We start from the raw sequence: 21,711 nt of genomic DNA on the forward strand, positions 1-21,711 counted from the left end.
GAAGATTATATATCACATCTTACTCTTCTATTTTGTATATGGAAATGTTCTCTTTTTTGTATGGTATTTATATTTATTTATTTTTGAGAATAAAGATATTTCAGTAATCTTAAATGTTTTAAATAAGAAAGAAGATTCTGTGGTTCATAAAAAGCAACAAAATCATGTTCTATGCCAAGACACTTTTAAATGTTAATGGAATAAAATGCTATTCAAAATTTCATGAAAGAAGTCTTTTTTTTTTTTACTTTGCATATATTACTACAACCCTAAGGTAGAACTGCATTCTTAATTTATGCATATATATGATGTGTGATGTAATTTGTATATTAAAGTCACCGTATAATTGAAAGTTAACATGGAGGGGTGACTGAGAAATAATTGAGCATGTTTTAATTAGTACATGTATACAAACATTGATATCAGCATGATCTACAAAGGTGAAGAATGAACTACCTCGATTAAATCTGAGCATTTAAAAACCAGAATGATTTAGAGTTACTTGACTTGTTTGTGAATTACTTAAATATATTTAGCTTAATTTTTTAATGAAAAAGTTGATAAAGAGAAAATGTCTTTAAAAGACGCTAATGACACTTCAAGTGAAGATAACTTTATTAAAAAGCAATTCTATGGGAAAAAATACACTTAAGCAAAAGCTTAGGAAAGGAAATAATTTAACATGATATTTTGATAACAAATTTACATGACTTGATGTGTCAGAAAGCAGTGAATAATGAAACGACTGAGGGAAGGGCAACAGATAAAATAATCTGAAAATGCAATAAGAAAGGTATTAAATATGCATAAACACAAAAAATTATTTAACCAAATGGAAAGGGTCTCATTCAGTTGAACAGATACTAAGCACAGAATGATGAAATAATTCTTGCCTTCAAGAAGCTTATGTTCTACTAGGAGTGGATATAATATGTATAAGATACAAAGTAATTTGAGGAGGAAGAAAACATTAGCAACTGGGGTGATGCATGGAGGAAGTAGTACCTGGGGTAAGTCTTGAAGGAAGATAAGAATTCTAAAAGGCAGAATTGAGGCAGGAAGTACATTGCAGGCATGAAGGATGGCTTACGCAAATATAAGAGGAGATGAAATGTCAAGGTTAAGAGGATATAATTAGAAGAAAAAAATGGAGGTTATTAGAACAAGGTCCTGATAATGTAAAACAGTAGGAAACAGTCATCTAAAGTAATTTGCAACACATCTAATTTAAAACCTTTAACATGGATACTTTTATCTTGTTTAACCACAAAGCAACTGGAAATTTAAGTTTACTACTGTATACACTTTGGAGGCAGCTAGGTGGCTCAGTGGATAGAGTACTGGGCCCGAAGTCAGGAAGACCCCCAGTTCAAATCCAGCTTCAGACCCTTACTAGCTGTGTGACCCTGGGCAAGTCACTTAACCTCTGTTTACCTTAATCCACGGAAGAAGGAAACGGCAAACCACTCTGGTATCTTTGCCAAGAAAACTCCACAGACAGTGGCGCACTATGGTCCCATGGGGTCACAAAGTCAGACATGACTGAACAACACTTGAGTCCTGTCTTTGTTTGCTGTGAGCAACATTGATCCTCCTCTTCTCTTAGCATATACCTTTTACAACCAAAATTCATCTCTGTTTCTTATACATCTATCCATCTAGTCCCTAAAAGCTATTAAGGTAAAACTGTGGCTAGCCTAATATATTACTTGGCTTATGTGTATTTCATTGCTCAAAAGCAGCTGAGAGGGAAGGTATGGCCAGCAGTCTTCCTCCCCCAGTCACCAAAGGTCTATCACCTCAAGGTTGTAGGAATATTATTGCAAAGTCATTATGTCTCTGCCTCAATTCTTTCTCCACTCCAACCCATCCTTCACTCAGCTGCCCAAGGGATTTTCCTAAAGTACAGGTCTGATAATGTTACTCCTAACCTCTCTTAAACTGCAATAGCTCTCTATTACCTCCAGCATAAAGTAGAAGATCCTCTGCTTGTCTTGTAAATCTCTTCACAACCTGAACCCTTTTTACCTTTTCACTTTACTCTTCCTCTCCACATTCTGTAATACAGAGACAATGGCCTTTGTTGTCCTAGTAGATACTGCTATATTCCATGCCTCCCATGTTTCCCTGGCTTCCTTTGATACTCAGTTTAAACCCCACCTTCTGCAGGTCTTTCCTGGTCACCCCACTTCCACTCAGCCCCCTCTCCTGGTGCCTTTCTACTGAGATGATCTTCCATCTACTTTGTATATATCTTGTTATGTACAGTGGCTTTCATGCTGTCTGTCCCATTAGCTCCTTTAGGGCAGGAACTGTTTTTGCCATTCTTTGGCAAATCCCCATAGCATACCACAATGCCTGCTACATGGAAGGCCCTTAATAAATGATTGTTGACTGAGGCTCTCTTTCTAATTTGTTGGGATCCCCAGTTGGGAGCTTAAGATGAACCAGAGATTTTTATTGATACTTTTTATTATAGCTTTCCAAAAGTAATCAATCAATAAACATTTATTAAGCACCCTATGTGCCAGGCACTCTGCTAAGTGATAGAAAAACAGGGAAAAGATTAAATAAATCTAGAACTGGATACAGGAACCTGGACACAAAATTAATTTGCAGTGTTCTAGTGATAGGAGGGTCTGGTAAATATAGGCATACCTTGGAGACATTGTGGGTTCAGTTCTAAGCCACTCCAATAAGGTGAATGTTGCAGTAAAGCGAGCCACGTAATTTTTTTGGTTTCCCAGTGCATATAAAAGTTATGTTTACACTATACTGTAGTCTATTAAGTATGCAATAGTATTATATAAAAAAACCCAATGTATATACCTTAATTAAAAATACTTTATTGATAAAAAAGCTATCACCTGAGCCTTCAGTGAGTTGTAATTTTTTTGTTACTGTAGGGTCTTGGCTTGATGTTGATGGCTGCTGACTGATCAGGGTGGTGGTTGCTGAAGATTGGGGTGGCTACAGTAATTCCTTAAAAGTAAGACAACAATGAAGTTTGCCATATCAATTGACTCTTCCTACTTGGCCAAATTTCAATATTGCTGTGTCTTAGGGGAGGACAGGGAGAGAGACAGTAATGGGGAATGGTAGGTCAGTGGAGCAACCAGAATACATACATTTATCAATTAAGTTCGAAGTCTTATATAAGCACCAACAATTACAATAGTAACATCAAAGATCACTGATGACAGATCACCATTACAGATATAATTAGAAAATTTGAAATACTACGAGAATTACCAAAATGTGACACAGAGACATGATATGAGCACATGACATTGGAAACGAGGTACCAATAGACTTGCTCAATACAGAGTTGCTACAAACCAATTTGTTAGAAAAAAATGCAGTATCCACAAAGTGCAATAAAACAAGGTAAGCCCATAGAGAAATGGAGTCACTTCCCTTGGAAGCAATGGCATAAAGCTATTCCCTCTGTGACTCCCACTACCACCTACACAAATCAACTCTTCCCCAGCTCAGATGTCCACAAGGGCATGGCTTTTCCTGTAAGTCACTGCTCTTCAACTCACCCTTCAGGGATAGGAGGAGGGGATTTTTAACACTGCTTCAGAGAACAAAGGGGAAGGGAGTTTAAAGTCACTGATTTCCAGAGACAGGATTCCAGTTCTCTACTTACCAAATCTTCCTAACAGAACATTGTTGACTCAAAGCATGTCAGTTCTTTTTGGTCAGTATTCATTTGATCTTTTCCCTGCTCTGGGGGAATCTATAATTATAGAGGTTAACAAAAATCTCTTTAGTTCATTCTAGTAGCAGCATGCTCTAGATAGAGCCTTTGACTACTCCTCACCACACCTACACAATTTCTGTCTCAGATTTTTGCTCTCCCCTTTCCAAATTACAAGGGGACAGCATCTATCTTTTCTCAGGGCACTCTCAGCCTTTTATGGTCTTCTGTCTTCTATGGACAGAACATACCAATTTCTGTCCCATCCTACAGATATACATCTTGTATTTGGGAGCATTTTCTAGATCTGTTTGGAGGAGTTTGGGCAGAGAGTTCACTGCACTACTTCTTGCTACTCTGCCATCTTTGCTTCATCTCTACAAGATCGGAGAAAGCAAAATTTGTCTGAAAGGTAACTCTATTTACAATTTGATCCCTTCCAACCTTCCAGTCTTCCTTGCATTCTCCAGTCCTTTCTTCCATTTCCTTATATATACATACATACATACATATATATATATACACACACACACACACACATACATACATACATATATACACATATATCATATCTATGCCTTTGCCTTGGCTGTCCTTTCTCACTTCTATCTCTTAGAATCCCTGAATTCCTTTCACATTGTAGACCTAGAGACTGCAGTACAGATCTTTTGCAAACATTCTCTCTAGCCAAAAAGAAGAAATAAATAAGAGGGTCATTTTAGCATTTTAAAAAAATACATAGAAGGAAATGGAAGAGAGTTCAGAGGGAAACACAAGTAGGACAGCTTTGAAAGTAATATGTTAATTTTACTGCATACTTTAAAAAATTCAAGCTGTATATAATAGAACTTCACAGTTTCACAAATAATTCTTTTTATATTTTTTATATTTGTTAAATTCAGAATTTTAAAGAATAAAATAAAAACAATGTAGTTACTTCTTATTGTTATACTATCTTTACCTTGCAGGAGCAGATTGTTTATTTTTTTCCCAAATATCTGCTAGGGAGCTACTTTTCATCATTCAGTAGATTTGGAACAATTTAATAAGACAAATGTGTAACTCACCCGTAAGCATGACAACTATTTTAAGTCCTTTGCCACAAGATAACTTGGCAATATGAAACCAAGGATTTTCATGGTTGCTTCCAATTCTCATTACATTGACAAAACTGTTGCTTGCACACTATTGACTATAAGCTAGAGTTACTAAGTATGTATATTTTATTTTTTTTAGGCAATTGGGAGAAAACATGTTTAAAGAAAAAAAAGTCTCGTATGTCATGGGGGATATGGTGGATATACATTTAATATTTTTTAAAAAATCAGTTATTAGTTATAGTTAGTGTAATCAATGTAGATTCATTTTCTGAATCTGAAAAATCACTCCTTCCTACTGAAAATGGGAGCTAGGCTGGGGAGGCTCTTCCTGTGCTGCAGGAAATGGGTGTGTGTGTGTGTGTGTGTGTGTGTGAATTCTCTCATTGGGACCTATGTTACTGTTGCAGGGGCCCAGGTTTGGGTCACAACCACTTTAAATGGCTGACTTCTTACGCAGAAGGGGAGAAGTTGGAAGTTTGTGTGTTAGTTTATTTAGGGCAGTGACTGGGGACAAAGTAGGGCAATATTGGCTGGTAATGGGGGAAGTGAGTAGTGGTGGGATTGTGTTGAGAGGGTGAGATATAATTGATTTTCTGATTGGTTGGTCCCACATCCTTTGGATTTTCTCAGACACCTATTGCAGTATACCACAGTACCTTGGAAATCACAGGGCTACATACCAGCACTATTAGATGAATCTGGAACTGGCTGAATAGCTAAACTCAAAGAGTAGTCATTAATGGTTCAGTATCAATATAAAAAATCTCCAGTGTTGTTTAACATTTTTATTAATGAACTAGATTAAAGGCATGTTTTTCAAATTTGCGGGTGACACAAAGCTGGATTGTACCCCTGCAATCATAAATGTTATGATTCAAAAAGGCTGAAAAATTGGTTCAGATTCAGTAAAATGAAATTTAATAAGGATAAATGTAAAGTAGTATATTTAAGTTTAAAAAATCAGCTTTCCAAGATAGACGAGATGTTGTTAGAGAGCAGTTTATGTGAAACAGATCTGTACTGCAAGCTCAATATGAGTCAATAGTGTGTAATGTAGTTTTAGGTTAGGTTAAGAGAGTCCAGAACCATATAGAGAACTTCCATATAGTCCTAATTTAATGCTTCAGAGTACCATAGAAGTTGTTCTAGATTCTCAAAGCCTATTACAGATGAGTACAAGATCTGAAGGTTCTACCACATCAAAGACTTTGTGTTCAGTGCTAGCAAGAGACTGTTTATGCTTTCTGAAGACCCAACTATGTAAGGACAGAGAAGCCACTTAATGATGAATTCTTTGTTCCTGCCAACCCATGAAACAAAACAAAGAAAAATACAAAATGGGCCTCAAAGCTGTGTGGCCCCCTTATGCTTCATTAAGAAAATAACCAAACTTTATTAATGCCTTGTTTTTACATCATTCATTTCTGAATATTTCCTCCTTCCCTTTGAGCTTTCCTTTGTATCATATATATATATACACATATATATGTATATATGTATATATGTATCATATATATGTATATATCATATATGTGTGTATATATATGTATCATATATATATATATATATTTTTTGTGAGGCAATGTGGGTTAAGTGACTTTCCCAGAGTCATATATCAAGTATTTTAAAAAAATGTTTAGCAAAACCAACTGTAACACTGACTTTATCGGCTCTTGCAATATTCCACAATGCCAAAATCATCCACCACTCATCAACACCAAAATGTGCAAAAAGTCAGCCAGAAATCCAGGAGAGCCAGTGCTAGTGCAGGCAAATAAGCTGGCAACCCAAGAGATGGGGCATGTGTATCCTCCCAGGGTCTTTGGTTGGAGGCAACAAGAGGAGAGCTCTCTCAATAAAGACCCAGCGGGTTCAAAAAGTCCCATGGAATGAAAGTGACCAATGCAATGTGGAAGCATTCCAAGCTAAACAAGCCAGGCACTCAGGGGCCACAAGGTCGCTAACATTTTGTCCTAAAATTCCAAAGAGGGCTCTGAAAACCTAGTTCTCAGAAGCGTTAAGGATACCAGAAGGACTAACTAGGAGAGGTAGTGATTAGTGCAGGAACCCTGGTGACCTGTGGCAAGAATAATAAGCAAGGTTAACCAATTCAACCACAGGCATAGCCGAAGGAAGAACCTGGAGCTGTCCCAAAGCCCCAATTCAGGAACTAAAGGTAGAGAGGTGAGAGATCCCCAAAAGGAGGGTAACATCATAAAAACTGTAAGCAAGTCCAAAGGAAAAAATGGATTTCCCACAGAGACTAAATGAATAGAAGAAATGAAGCAAGTAATAAAAAATGAAATAAAAGCTATTGAGGAAAAGAACTAGGAGAAAAAAATAGCTTAGAAGAGTAAGTGGTAAACTTTTCTCATAATGGACTCCCTTAAAACTAAAATAGACCAAACAGACATTAATGACTGCATATAACAGTAAGGAATATTAGAATCAAAAGAATGGAAAAAACAGGTTATATAAAATATCTGATATAAAAAACAACTGGAACAGTTCAAGGAGAGAGAACTTAAGAATCACTGGACTCTCTCAAAACTATCTTTAAACAAAAAGCCTAGACACATTTACAATGTCAAGAAATCACAAATGAAAACTGTCAAGCTATATTAGAAACGGGCAAAGTGGGGTTGAAGGAGAATAGTATTGGGGAAGGAATAATCTTCAGCAAACAAACTTCCTAATTCATCTGAATAGAGGATTAAAAGGAAAAAGAAAATCAAAGAATTAGAATGTAAAGGTGCCCATCAGTTGGGGAATGGATGTGCAAACTGTGGTATATGATGAAGAGACAATTTCAGAAAACGCTGGGTAGTATGAAATCATGGAAATTAGAAAGAAAAGAACTAGGAAAACAATTTACATGAGGATAGCATTATAAAGAAAAATAACTTTGAAAGACTTAAGAATTTTGATCAATGAAATAAACAACCAAGTTTTTAGAGGACCTATGATACCTACTACCTCCTGATAAAAAGGTAATTGATTCAAGGTGCAGAAAAAAAAATACATTTTTAGACATGGCCATTGTATTTGTATTTTGCTTGACTACGATGTTGTAATTTTTTCCTTTCAGTTTTTGACTTGAGGAAAGGGAGATTTGGTGAGGAAGTACGAAGTGGTTTGGTAATGATGATGCCAAAGAGAAGAGAACCAATGAAACATTTCTAAAAATAAATAGTGGAGAATGTGGAGGGAATATCAAAGGGAAGCAGAGATGGGAAAGACAGTTTTGAGAATAATGTGTGGAATTTGTTACATACTTAGTGAAAGAAGCAGGTGATACATGAATATTATGGAATAGTACTGTGCTTTAAGATATGTGAATACAAAGAAACATACTTAACATGAACTAATGCAAGTTAACAGTTAAAAAAAAACTCTACTATACACAAGTACTACAAAGTAAATGAAAAAAAAAACCCACAAAACAAAGAAGAATGTTTCAAAAATACAAAAAACATGCTCATTCTCACAAAGAAGAGAAGACACCTTACCCCAACCCCAACTCCTTAGAAGAGATGGGGAATGGGGAGGTCTATAGAAGTGTAACACTGCATATAGTCAGTCAGATTTTTTTCAAAGTATTTATTGGTTTTGCTGACTCATTTCTTGCAGAGAGCCAGCCGATGGAACTAAGAATCATTTAAAAGGAAAAAGAGAAAGAATTCAAAGGGGGAAATTTTAGGTATATAAGAACAAAAGATATCAATAAAAATTTATTCTAAAAATCAGGCAGTATGAGATAGAGATTCATGGTTTTGTGTACAATCCTCTTTTTGTGTTTTGCTGAGTATATCAAAATGCTCTTTTCCTTGGTGTTTAAATTCAGAATTAAAAAAAAATTAGAAGAAAAGGAAGGCATGTGGAGGGCAGTTATATGGAAGAAGGATGACTTGTTATGTTTTGTGGCAGAAGGAAATGGATGGAAATTGCAGAAGATTTCAGGTGTCTATAAGGAAAAAATCCCAAATTAGAATGCCCAAAGTGGAATGGGCTGCTTTAAGGACTCTTCAAGCAGAGGTGGAGAACAACTTGTAAATATGTAGTAGAAGGAATTCCTTCATGGTTATGGGTCACTGAAATTCTGAGATTCTTTGATTCTGTGAAATTATTCAATGGGAGTCAATTAGGCACTCTGAATTGTATGAACTTGTAGGCCACTATTCTGCTAAGTTGCATAAAAGGCTTGCTTATTAATTTCCTCCTACATGCTGAACACTGTGCTAGACATTAGGGAATGTTTTGGTAAGACATTAACTGTGCGCTTTTGGAACTCATGGCCTTTTAATGATGCTCTGTTAAGACACATGAAAAGAGAACTGTTTGTCCTGAAATTCTGAATATGAGGTTGTAAAGATAAAACATCTGTCCCTGAGGAGTAAAATGCATGGAAGACTATAACTGATCAAAGGCCAGAGTTTTTTTAAGTGAAAATCAAAACTGAAAACATTCCAACAGTATTTCAGCTAGATTTTTATCAAAGTTCACCAGTTATATTAAGAATTCTAATATTTGTCATTTTTCTTGGGTGTTGATGTTAAGAATTTAAAAAAAAAACAAATTTTTTTTTTGGTTTGGGCAATGGGGATTATGTAACTTGCCCAGGGTCACACAGCTAGTAAGTGTTATGTCTCTGAGGCTAGATTTGAACTCAGGTCCTTCTGAATCCAGGGCTGGTGCTCTATCCACTGTGCCACCTAGCTGCCCTTAAGTTTTCTTTTTTTTAGAGCAAAGTTTTTGAAGGGCAGTTCTGTGGAAGAAGGATGACTTGTTATGCTTAATCCCAGAGGGAAATAGTTTAGAGAACGTAGTTTAATATAAGTTACACATGACGATGGAATAAATTAGACCATAAATTCCTTAATCTGCTTTTGGCATAATGACTGAAGTAAAATATTTTGATACATTGTATCATGTAAAATTTTTTGGAAAATCTAATCTGAAATTTCAAAATATATAAAAAACAAACTACTAGAAATAAAGGAGAAAGATTAAGTATGTTCTAACAAAATTTATTATGCAGTAATTACAAAGGTTAAAGATTCTTCCATTTAAAATAAAAATAACAGGTATAATTACACACATAATGTAGTACCTTGTAGAGTGATTTCAACAAATATCACAGGAAATACAGTGTATTTTCAAATTGGAGAGACAAATACTTTCTCATTCACAGTGTTTGACATTATAGGAAAGCCTGTTCACATAATAATTTGTAATAAAGTCATGCTCTTATTAACAGTCCACACAATGCTGTGTCAAAATAATTCTCTCAGAATGTGAAGTACCGGGCAAACCATTCCTGACGTTGTGGATCTGGAGAAGCCACTGGTGAAGCTTCACTCTGAGGAGGGCTAATTTATTAAAAAAAAAAAAAGAAATTAAATACAGCATTAAGCTTTGATACAAAACAAATTGAGACAAAAGACAGTAATATAGAACTTAACAGATTCTCCATATCAGAAGCTATGTTTTGAGCATTTTAAAATCCATCTGACAATATCCACTCCATTGGAGTGCATCAGCAGCTCAGATGAGAATAATTAGAGCCAAAGCATAAGAATAAGAATAAATACACTGAAAAAAATAAGATATCAAATTTTTTAAAAAAAAAGTCTGGGAAGAGCTATAGGAGAGGATAGAGTGTAAGTATACTCTTTAGCATTCATTTCCCACTTAGCTTTAATTTGATTTTCTGAATCCAATAAGGCATTAGATTCTTAAAAGAAACTGCTTGTATACTTCATCTAGTAAATGAATCAAAGTGTGCTATTATTTCACAAATATTTTATAGTTTCATGCAATCTTTTTAAAAAATGGTATTATGTTTAATGCCAGTTTACTTTCTTCCCAAAATTCTCAAATTATTATTATAATAGGTAGAAAAAATGGTTGATAAGAAACTTAATACTAATTAACGGTTTAAGGAGCTAGTCAATAAAACAAAAGAATCCCTACCGTCTTTTGGGGAAATTATAAGTCACGCAACAATTTGTAATGAGAACTCCAGTAGTCATATCCATGAGCTCATGCACATGCATCTTACTGATTCCTGAACATACTCATGCACAGGGAAAAATAAGCAACACAAAATATTTAACAGAACATACTTTAACATGAATTAGAATGTTCTTTTTTATTTATGATTTTTATTCTTCTATTTTAAAGTACTTGTCACTAACCATATGGTTAATTATTCACTTGAAACTAGTTTAAACATCTACCTTTGGGAGTCTACTATTATTCAGTGTCTAGTGACAGTGAATATATTTGCTAACAGAAGGGGTCAAATATATGAAAAGTAACACTATTCACTATCATGTATTAAGCAAATAGGAAACTCTGGCAGTGCACAAAGTTTAAGTTATCTAGGAACGAAAAACTTGAATTTCCTTCATAATTCATTAAATTATATGATATGCAATCAAGAACTACAAGGTAATTTATTTTTCCTTAGATATCTGAGTGATGACATTTTATGCTAGTAGTACTGCATTAATTTTTCAGAGTTCGTATGTATCCTATTTTGGCAATAAGCATAAACTAATAAAAACTATTGAAATCCAACACATAAGGACAACAGAAAAAAGAAAATACTTCCATAACATTGAAAACAATGTCACATTATTACTAATTGAAAAAATTTTAAATTTTGCAATAAAAATTAACTATTAAAAGGCAACTGGTAATACAACTACAGAGTTCATAGAAAACACTTGAAAGCTTAAGAATTATTTTATTTAAGATTTTAGGAAATTGATTCATAACTTAAAAGTCATGTAGGACATATAATTTAAACAAGAAAAAAAAGTACCATAATAATGAGGCTACAAACATATAAAGTATAATTTCACAGAAATACTGGTACTTCTAAGCTATTCTTATGCTAGTGAATTTGAGTTACTAAAAAGGCAAGTAGCTTAAGTTAAAAAAAAATCGCTGGTGAGGCAATGCTCACCTCAAAAACATCTTGGGCTCTTTGGATGGCATGACTGTCTGTGGAAGTGGTTTGCTGCTGCTGAACTCAATATCATGGATGGGTGAATTAGGAATGGGATCCAGGCGGTTAGGATGTCCATTGCCCACTCCACTAGGTTCCAGAGCACTTAGATTGGGAACACTCACAAACCTGTTTGTTGATTTATCATTCTTCTTCTTTTGCTGCATTAAAAATAACACACTGTGAGGAAAGTAACTACATCAGGACAGATGAGAGGATATGGGAATAATAGATGAAACTTTTCATGGGAGTATTTTGGTAATTCCATCTTAAACTTGAGTGTCAGACTAGTGTTACCCCAAGTGCAGTCTGGGAAATTTTTGGAAGCTTTCTCTAATAATCTCTTTGGAATCCTCATAGCCAGAAAGGAAGCATTACAAATTGGGAAGAAATGGTCATGAAAATTAAAGGGGAGGGGAAGGCATATTCTGGGGGAAAAAGAATATATTAGGAGTAAAACAGAAAACAAGAGGAACTGCAGACACTATTATGTTAAAGAGTACTGACTAAATAAACATCGAGGAAAGGACAATTAGGTATAACATTTAAAAGAATGGAGTCCATGAAATCTAATCAGCTATTGAGAGAAAGAAGTCTTTGGCTCAAAAAAAAAAATATGTAATAAGAAAATGCTTCAAGCCATCTGCTTTGATACATAGATTCATCATAACTCTCATGAAGAATGGTTTTGACCACAGTACCCATGTTATTCCATAGGGATAAATTTAATTGGGAAAAACTAAAAGAAATTCCTTATTCCCACTCAAGACAAGTAGCTAAGCTATAAAAATGATCATACTTTCAAATTTAGTGAAGAGTATTCAGGAAGACAGGCAATTAAATCTGCCTAATTAGATCTAATTTACTAATTAATAGATAATGACATTAATTTGTACAGAACATTAAAAAACCCTGTAGGCTAGAGAACCCACAGTCAATCTATATTTACTTCATTCTTCATTCCACAGGAATCTTTGAAATTATCAGTGGTAAAATGAGAGACCAGTTCATGAATTCCCAATATCTACCAATCTGAAAATAATTTAACACTAAAACCATTATGATTCCTAAGCAAGTCCTAAATTAGTCTGAAGATGGGCTTCAGCCTTATTTCCCCTCCCCTGCCTGTATAAGACCTGCAACTTATAAGTGGTGCTATTTTTCTACTGTATTTCCCCCTAGTCAATATTATTTAGGGGAATGGTCTATATTTGGATTGATACAGTAATTTTTCACTTTCATCACTAGAATCAATGAAGATTATTTTGTTGTACTGTAGTTAACAATAAGAATAAATACACAGCAAAAGATAACAGTTAGCTATGTTACAACAAGATTAAAATGCAATAATTACAATTTACGGAATAGTTTCTGAAAATCTGGCATAGGAAATTATTTGTAATTTCATGTTAAAATGAGATATCCAAATTAATTAGTTATGAAAAGAGTGTTTTAAAATATATTTTGTCAATAGATGCAACTACTACATATTTATGTAGTAGTTAGTTTCCAACTATTTAGCCATCTTTCTCTATAGTTGAAGTAGCTAAACCATACAGGCTCAGTAAGCATACTATTCAGGCACAAAACAACAGAGGTAGAACATCTCTTGTTGCTAAAGTAAAAGCTCAAATGTTAAAACTAATAACCATTAGGAATACAGCAAGTTAAAAACTTGATGGAGATATAAGTTCTGAATTTCCCTTTTTAAATAACCAAATAGCCTAATAGAAACTTTTAAAATGTATCTTTTTGTATTTGAGGTTGTTGGTATAACTGAAGAAAGTACTGAAGTTATAAATTTGTTCTCAGTGAAATCAATTATAAAATATAGAATCCCATCCCAAGAAAATCTACTTTCCTCAAATCTTATATCTTTACTCTGAAGGCTTACCTCAATTTAAGAATTCCCAATGGCTAAATTTTAGTGACCTTAATTTATGAAATACCTAAGTCTGAACATAGAACAATTTATCTTACCAAACAGAATGATGGATAGCTGGTATGAATGAAGTTCTATATCCTAATGTGTTCCAAACTGCAGACCTCAGTCATGAAAAATTAATATAGGCTTCTGGCTGAGAGCCTGAAGGAAATTTGGCCAAACCCACTGCTAGGCTACTAAGTTAGACTTTTAATAAAATCTGAAAATATTATCCATAATAATGGTTTACAACCTCTTTGCGTATGAGGATGTCTTTTTAAAGTAAAAAAAAGTCAAGGGGTCCCACAGAATAGTAGTTATGTTATTGGCCATTTATTGTGGACACATGATGTCATAAAATGACTATGAATTTGGTAATAATTTCACATAAATTTGTGTTTTGTCATAATATCTGCATATGTTTGAAAAATAGTAACACATGGAATGAGACATCATTCAGTCTATAGAAAGCATGCTTACTTATTTTATTGTGCTGTCATTTAATGAGATGGACTCTATGCAATAACCCCTACAGCAGGAGTACTTAGCCTACAGGCTGAGAACCACTGATCTATAGTATTATTATAATTATTATTGTTATTATTATTATTAGTAGTAGTATTATTATTCACACTAGATAATAATATAAATAGGTTTTATCATTCTTGATTTTTTTTAGACCTTTTGTTACTAATATTGTTCTCTGTCTCCACATATATTATCACTATGTAAATACTGTTAAAATAGACAAACATTTGGTATTCAATAGTTATTTATTAAATACTTACTATGCCCTGGGCACTACAACAAGGTATTATATTATATATGAAACATGATTCCATGTATATGTGATCTTTATTAACTTCATTTACCTTTGAGGTCGTTCTATGTGAGAACTGAACCAAGGATCATAATACGTATGCAAGTATAATCTTCCACAAAGAACCACAGGATGCTGAGAGAGGAGTCTAAGCACCTTATTTCAGTTCATCTCTGAAAGTTTACATCTACCACAGAGTATGTGTTCTGATCAGGTACTCTCATGGTTTATCTGAGGCTTTAGGTTATGAAGAAGAGCTGAGTAGTACCTTGGGTTCAGAAATACCCTATTAACTCCAACAAAAGATCATAACTTACTTCAAGGACTTATAATCGCATCAATATGGGTACTTTCCCTACTGCAGATCACAACACTTTAACTTAGTAATTTTTGAGAGCTGCTTCGGATGAAAAATTAATCATTCTGTGGCCAACCTCCTGATAAAATTCTTCAAACTTAACTAGGCTGGTCCTTGAACACCAGACATGCAATCTATCACTGAGTCCAGACCTAAAACCTTTCAGTTTAGTTATACCTGAGACAGCTTGTATTCCCCTAAGATAGTCGTTGAGAAACCAGGGTTACTCTCCATGCCACAATAAAACACTGGAATTGGACAATGGTACAGTAGGTCTTCAGCAGAAGATACAATATAGATGTGTGGGAAAAATGTTAAGAGATTATCTTACGGGTTTCTATTAACAGAGTGAAACAACAAAATGAGTGTCCTAAAAGTTCAAGAATTCTTAAAGCATCAAAGTCTTATGCTAATATTTCATTGTGGGGCAGGTAGGTGGTGCAGAAAACAGTGCACTGGGCCTGAAGTCGGGAAGACATCTTCCTGAGTTTAAACTGGCCTCAGACACTTATTAGTTGTGTGACCCTGAACAAGTCATTTAATCCTGTTTGCCTCATTTCTTCATCTGTAAAATGAGCTGGAGAAGGAAATGGCAAACCACTCCAGTATCTTTGCCAAGAAAAACCAAAATGAGGTTATAAAGAGTTGGACAGGACTAAAACAATTCAATGAAAATATCTCATTGTGGTATGATGAGACTCTCAGTTCTCAAAAGCTGTATCAGTGGAGTATGGGCTCTGGCAGGTTTCACCATGATGGAAAATCTTTGAGTATCATTTGGATGACAGACTGATTCTGTTAAGGATTAATCCTAAATAAGTACAAAAGTTTCAATTAGTAGGTTGGTCACTAAGTAGTGAGTTTTCCTTGTCTGTGGAAACTCATGAAACAATATTATTACATAATGGACTAAAGCTGATATTAGGCAAATTTTGAAACTGGATATAGGCAAAAATGCATAAGTTTGGCTCTATTATTTGAAAGGTCAAAAATATGAGACTGGTCTTTTTTGGGAACAAAATTTAATCTTACTAATACTACTTATGGTATCTTTCCATTTATCAGTCAAGTTTATATAACACATTCTCTCATAACAGTGTTTAAAGAACATACCTTCACAAGTGGGTTAATAACACCAACATTAGGATTTGCACTGAACACTTTATTGAAGTTAGTTTCTCGATTGACTAATTCCAGTTGATAAAATTTATTATCATCCTAGGAACAAGAAATGTTGACATTTTAGAATATTTTCAAAATAGGAATTTAAATATTTAATTAAGGGGAGAAAATTTGGAACTCAAAATCTTAAGGAAGTGAATGATGAAAACTAAAAATAAATATATTTTAAAAATAATAAAAAGGAAAGAGGATTCAAAAATCTAATTAAATGTTTCAAAACTGATATGTAAATATTAGCTATTTACAATTTAAAATAAAAGTCATTTATAAATGCTTATAAAGGCTGTGTTCACTATTTTCTAGGGAGAGTCAGTTGCCAGTGACCAAGATAGACAGTGGTACCTAATTAAACTTAAAACATTGTTCCTCCCCAACTTATAAATCTATTTTTCCAACTGTTCAAAATCCTATTTCTTCATGGATTGAAAATGAGTATTTTCACTTGGATCTAGCCCTGTTCTATTAGTCTGGCTACATAGTTTCTGGTAGTTCTTTATTCCTAAAGTGCATGCTCAGTTTACACGGTTAGGTCTCTAGAAAATCATGGTTAGATGCTCTTAGCCCTTCCCATTACCCCTAGTCTAGTCTAACATGCCACTTAATATATGAATTCCCTCCACTCTATCCACTGTGCCCCCTAGGGGCCCACATAAGCTTCCTTACATCAAGCTAAAATTTGCTTTCTTCTATCTTTGATCCATTCATCCCAGTCCTTTTCCCAGGCAACTACACAAAATAAGTTTACTTGAATAACTTCACATCAGAGAGCTGACACTATCCTAAGTCTTCCTCCACCAGACTATAAGCTCCATAAAGGGAAGCAATATGTATTGTCTAAGCTCTGTACCTATCTATTCTGTGGGTAGCACAGTACTCTGCATTCACTAGGTGCTTTATAAATGGTTTGAACTGAACATTTTGTTGATAAGGCAAAAGTGCTCCATAAACCAGTGCTGGGCTCAGACTCTTTCTAACTGCTGCCTAAGTATTCTCATACAGTGGTTAATTTCCCAATTCCTAACAGAGAAGATCAATAAGAAAAGTAGTGAATTAGCATTCAGTTTCTATTTTCACTGCAAAGGAAAACTATGTGTTAGCTTAAAAAATAATGCCTGATTTAGAAATGTCAATATATAAAATTTTTGTTCTGATTCCCCGTGTGAATCTCAAGTATTATGAAATTCATTTACCCTTAGGCATTAATGCCTGCTGACTGAAAGCAAACCTGATTATTTAGAACTAACAACTGGTTAGCCTTAACAACTGAAATATAAGCAAGATGCTAATTCATATCTATGTCATTTGTTGTAAGTTATTATGGTTTTTGAGCCACATTGTATGTTATAAGCACTCACTTTCAATAGGAGAATAAAACTAGTAAGGACATTTTATTAGATACTGTGCATAAAGGTTCATTTACATCACATTTCAACTAAAAAGAACACAGAATATCTTACAATTAGTTTCTTTATGACTTGATCTCTCTCTGCAAGCAAGGTTTTCAAGTCTGCAATCATCTGTAAATCTTCAGTTCGTGACTCTCTCTTTATATATTTTTCTTCCATGTCTTCTAGTCTTTTTATGAAAATAGTAATATCTTTAGTTTACTGCTGACACAAGTGAGTTCCCTTGCAATACCAACAATTTCAAAAGAGTCTAATTGGATAATAATAAAAAACATTTATTTTCCTCAAAAACTTTAGCTTAATATATTTGTTTATTCAGGTATAAAATGGTCTGAATTAAAACAGCAACATCAATTTCATCAAAATGTTTAGCTTACAAATATTTTGTAGTGAAATGAGCACTGTTAATACAATTATTTTAAGTAACTCAAAAGCATCTAGATAGTTAGAGGGTGTATGGCTGGTCTAAGAAATATGGGTTTGATATTTTAAAAGATGAGAATGCTTTTAGAGATAACTGTTCAAAAATTACCATTATATAAGATTTGGTGAGAGGCAGCATGGCATAGTGCATAGAAAGTTGGCTTCTGGAGTCAGGAATTTCAAGTCCTGCTTCTGGACATGTATGAGCTGTGTGACTGAGGGAATCAACATCTTAGGGCCCCAAGCAACTTTCTAAGACTATATAAGTTGCACCACAGCTGCCTAATAATTACATTGGTGGATGGAGTTTCCTCACTGGGAGCTCCTGACACCACTGACTCTATCCCCACCCCTCCTTTGAAAAAAGACTTGATAGAGCATGTATTGAGAAGAGGGAACAAATACAGAAGGGGAAACAAAGACACAAATGATACTGTAATTTCTCAAATTGTATGAATAAACAGTATAATGCTGGCAGAGTAATAAAGATTATGTTACTCATGCTACGTGAAACAGTTTTTTCAGTGACCAAGCAGAATTAAATTCATTCCAATTCTGACAAAGGTGGCATTAGCAATGATAGTAAAAAGAAATTCTAGGAGACACTGAAGAAGTTATTGTACAAGCAGAGGCAATAAAGAAGTGTTAACAGATCCAAGGAGAAGATGGAAGCAGGGTAAGAAAAGAATGAACACACACACACACACACACAAAACTGACAAATCCTGAATATGTTGACTACAGAACTTACAGGATATTCTAGAAGAGAAGCTTAGAAATAACACTTCTTGTTTTAACAGAATGTTAAGTGTGCAATGTTTGCTTTTAGTACTACAGAATTTAAAAGTTCTTTGGAGATGTGGAAAAAATTTCCCAAATGTATGTATTTATTAATAGAGGAAAATTTAAGTCACAACTGCTTTGGATTGGAAAAAATATAACGTTCATTCTGGATGTTCCTCTAATTTTGGTTCGGTTTTTAATTGGAAATTATCTTATAAAATACTGACTTGCTAGAGACAATTTTAAAACCACTGAAATCAATAAAATTATAACTTAACTAGAATTTCACAACAGGCATGCTTAAAATAGTTTAGAGAAGGTGGCTAGCTTATTCCCAGTCAGAGCTATTAGTCTGGGAGGGCAGATCAGCACCACTAATCACAAGCAGATTGTTCTCCCTTTTTCCTGAGTTAAGGACAAGCCTATTATGGGGCCACCTAGATTAGATGTAGGAGTAACAACTGAATGGGGCAGGAATAGCAAAAGCTCTCTCAACCTACTCAGCTACCTAGACAAGGTCCATGGGTTTTTTTTTTTTGTTTTTTTTTTTTTGGCTAGGCAACGGGGTTAAGTGACTTGCCCAGGGTCACACAGCTAGTTAAGTGTTATGTGTCTGAGGCCGGATTTGAATTCAGGTCCTCCTGAATCCAGGGCTGGTGCTCTATCCACTGCGCCACCTAGCTGCCCCTACGGTCCATATGTTAAGACTATGTTTAAGGGGCAGCTAGGTGGTGCAGTACATACAGCAACAGCCCTGAAGTCAGGAACACCTGAGTTCAAATCCAGCCTCAGACCAAACATTTGACACATACTAGCTGTGTGACCTGGGGCAAGTCACTTAACCCCTATTGCCTCACCAAAAAAAAAAAAAAAAAAAAAAAACTTAAAAAAGTTATTAAAAAAAAGACTATGCTTAGCATCTTTCACACAGATTCTAGCCAAAATTCAAGTGATTATCTACAGTATATTCTTATTGGAGCCAGAAGATGTCACTGTAACATTCTTCATCACAACAGCAAAACACATGAGAAAGTCGGTTTCATGAAGTACGACCAGAACACTTGGGAGGCAGTGGTGAAGGGGATATTAGTTTTGAGTCTTATTTATATCCAAGAATAGTGAAAAATCATTACAATCGGCTCAGTTCACTATACAAAATCAACTCAGCAGCATCACTAGTAAGTTTGTTAGCAATAAGATAACTGAATTATTAAAGGAAAGTGAGTTGATTAAATGGAGAAACATATAATAAATTTTAAACATAAATGTGAAAACATCTATGAAGAAGATAACACAGGCACAAGGTATAGACTTGCAAACATTTCTTCAGTGTTATTAGACCCTCAAAATTGTACCAGGAAAACAGAAATTTTAGCCCTAGCACATTTAACCAATGCCTCTTGGAATTATTCTGACCTGATTTTATACCTCTAATTATCAATACATTAAGATAACAAAATATTTCTAATAGGAAGTACATGTAGAGGTGCCACTGAAACAAAGATCTTTATGAAAATTAAACATAAAAATAATTTTAAAGGAGAGGCTATGTTTCTGATCCTTCTCATTAGGTCCATTGTTGGCATCTCATTAAGCAAACAAGAATCTCTTTTTAATCCTAGGCAGACACTCCAAAAGTTAAATGCTGGTGGATAACTCTTTAAGAAGACTAATACAAATATTTGAACTTTACAAATAATGTGGAAAATCCTACCAGAAAGTTTCTGAATTGACAAACTAAGAACATTATCTTTTTTTTTCTTTCATGCAATTGGGGTTAAGTGACTTGTCCAGGGTCACACAGCTAGTAAGTGTCAAGTGTTTGGTCTGAGGCCAGATTTGAACTCAGGTCCTCCTGACTTCAGGGCTGGTGCTAAAATATTATCTTTTTAAAAACCAAACAACTGACTGCAAATTTTTTAAGCATACTATATTTCTGATCAAGTCATTGACAAAAATTTGGAACAGAATGAGGCCAAGAATAAAGCAGAGTCACACATCTACAGGTTAATATTGTTCCATGAATCAATATCCTTTGCATATATTATTTCACCCAGTTACAAATTCAACTTTATGAATTAAAAAACTTCTTTTCTTCACACACCATCCTCATGAAGTAGAATTTTATATTCTGGACTAAAGTAATAGGTCCAATACAGTGTGTTTTTATAGTTACAGGAGTAGGATTAACACATGTCTCTCTCGTGAGGTTACTATAACTACCTGAACAGTAATTCTAACATTATTGGTACTGACTTATTTGAAATATCATTGGTATGGGTATTTTCCCTTTACTTAAGTAGATCAGAACCTTGCTATGCCTTCTTTTACTATGTAATCCTCATCTATATGTTTCCATAAGTTTTCAATGAAGGAACAATATTGGAAGCCTTTTTAAAAAATATCTTAATGTTATCAATGAGTTGGTGCTGTCTCTCATTCCTGTTATATGACCTATTTATCTCATGCCATTCATTTACACTACTTCTTGTATGTGTCTAGTTATATGCTGCCACCTGTTGCTGATTATCTTTTGTCCTTTAAAAAATAAATTTTAATGATTTTTAAGACTGATGTAATTTTCCTCAAAGAACCTCTCAGAACAAAGAAGTAAAAAGATAAGTTGAATCACATTGCAGAAACTGCATAGGATTTTCCAGAATTCTAAGTTGCTCGCTGCTACAGAAGCCCATCTCTTTAATATTAGCAATATGGTGATACTATATGATTGTGAACTATGGAATGCCATAATTTCAGAAGAGAGAAAAATTTCTGCTGCTCCAAAAGGTGAAGGAAATATGAATGACTAGGTTTGGCAGAAATTAGGCTTAGACCAGTTTCTTATTCCATACGTCAAAACTAAACAGAATTATAATTATATAGAACATCAAGCATTTAATATGGTTAATAATCATAGGAAATGTTAAGACTTTACCATCATTTTTTTTACATTGCTTTGAGCAGTTTGGCTATCCTTGATGTTTACTACTAGCATAA

General features: G+C 34.3%; 1 protein-coding gene across 3 annotated transcripts in view; it reads right to left on the bottom strand.

Moving 5' to 3' along the window:
- Positions 1 to 9,853: 9,853 nt before the first annotated feature.
- Positions 9,854 to 21,711, bottom strand: part of FAM184A (family with sequence similarity 184 member A) — a 111,517-nt gene continuing 99,659 nt past the window's right edge. The window contains exons 15-19 of one of the 3 annotated variants that reach the window (XR_003567917.1): positions 17,560 to 17,677; positions 16,034 to 16,138; positions 11,777 to 11,979; positions 10,777 to 10,870; positions 10,086 to 10,172 (exon numbers count right to left, since the gene is read on the bottom strand). Coding sequence is in view for 2 of the 3 variants with exons in the window: in XM_027848535.1 (XP_027704336.1) it covers positions 10,091 to 10,172; positions 11,777 to 11,979; positions 16,034 to 16,138; positions 17,560 to 17,677 (508 nt within the window). In the remaining variant the exon portion in view is untranslated. Of the gene's footprint in view, positions 10,173 to 10,776; positions 10,871 to 11,776; positions 11,980 to 16,033; positions 16,139 to 17,559; positions 17,678 to 21,711 lie in introns of all 3 variants that reach the window. The other 2 variants (XM_027848535.1, XM_027848536.1) reach the window with 2 other exon arrangements.

The sequence above is a fragment of the Vombatus ursinus genome, unplaced genomic scaffold (assembly GCF_900497805.2).
Source record: "Vombatus ursinus unplaced genomic scaffold, bare-nosed wombat genome assembly UNPS02006779.1, whole genome shotgun sequence".
NCBI lineage: Eukaryota > Metazoa > Chordata > Mammalia > Diprotodontia > Vombatidae > Vombatus > Vombatus ursinus.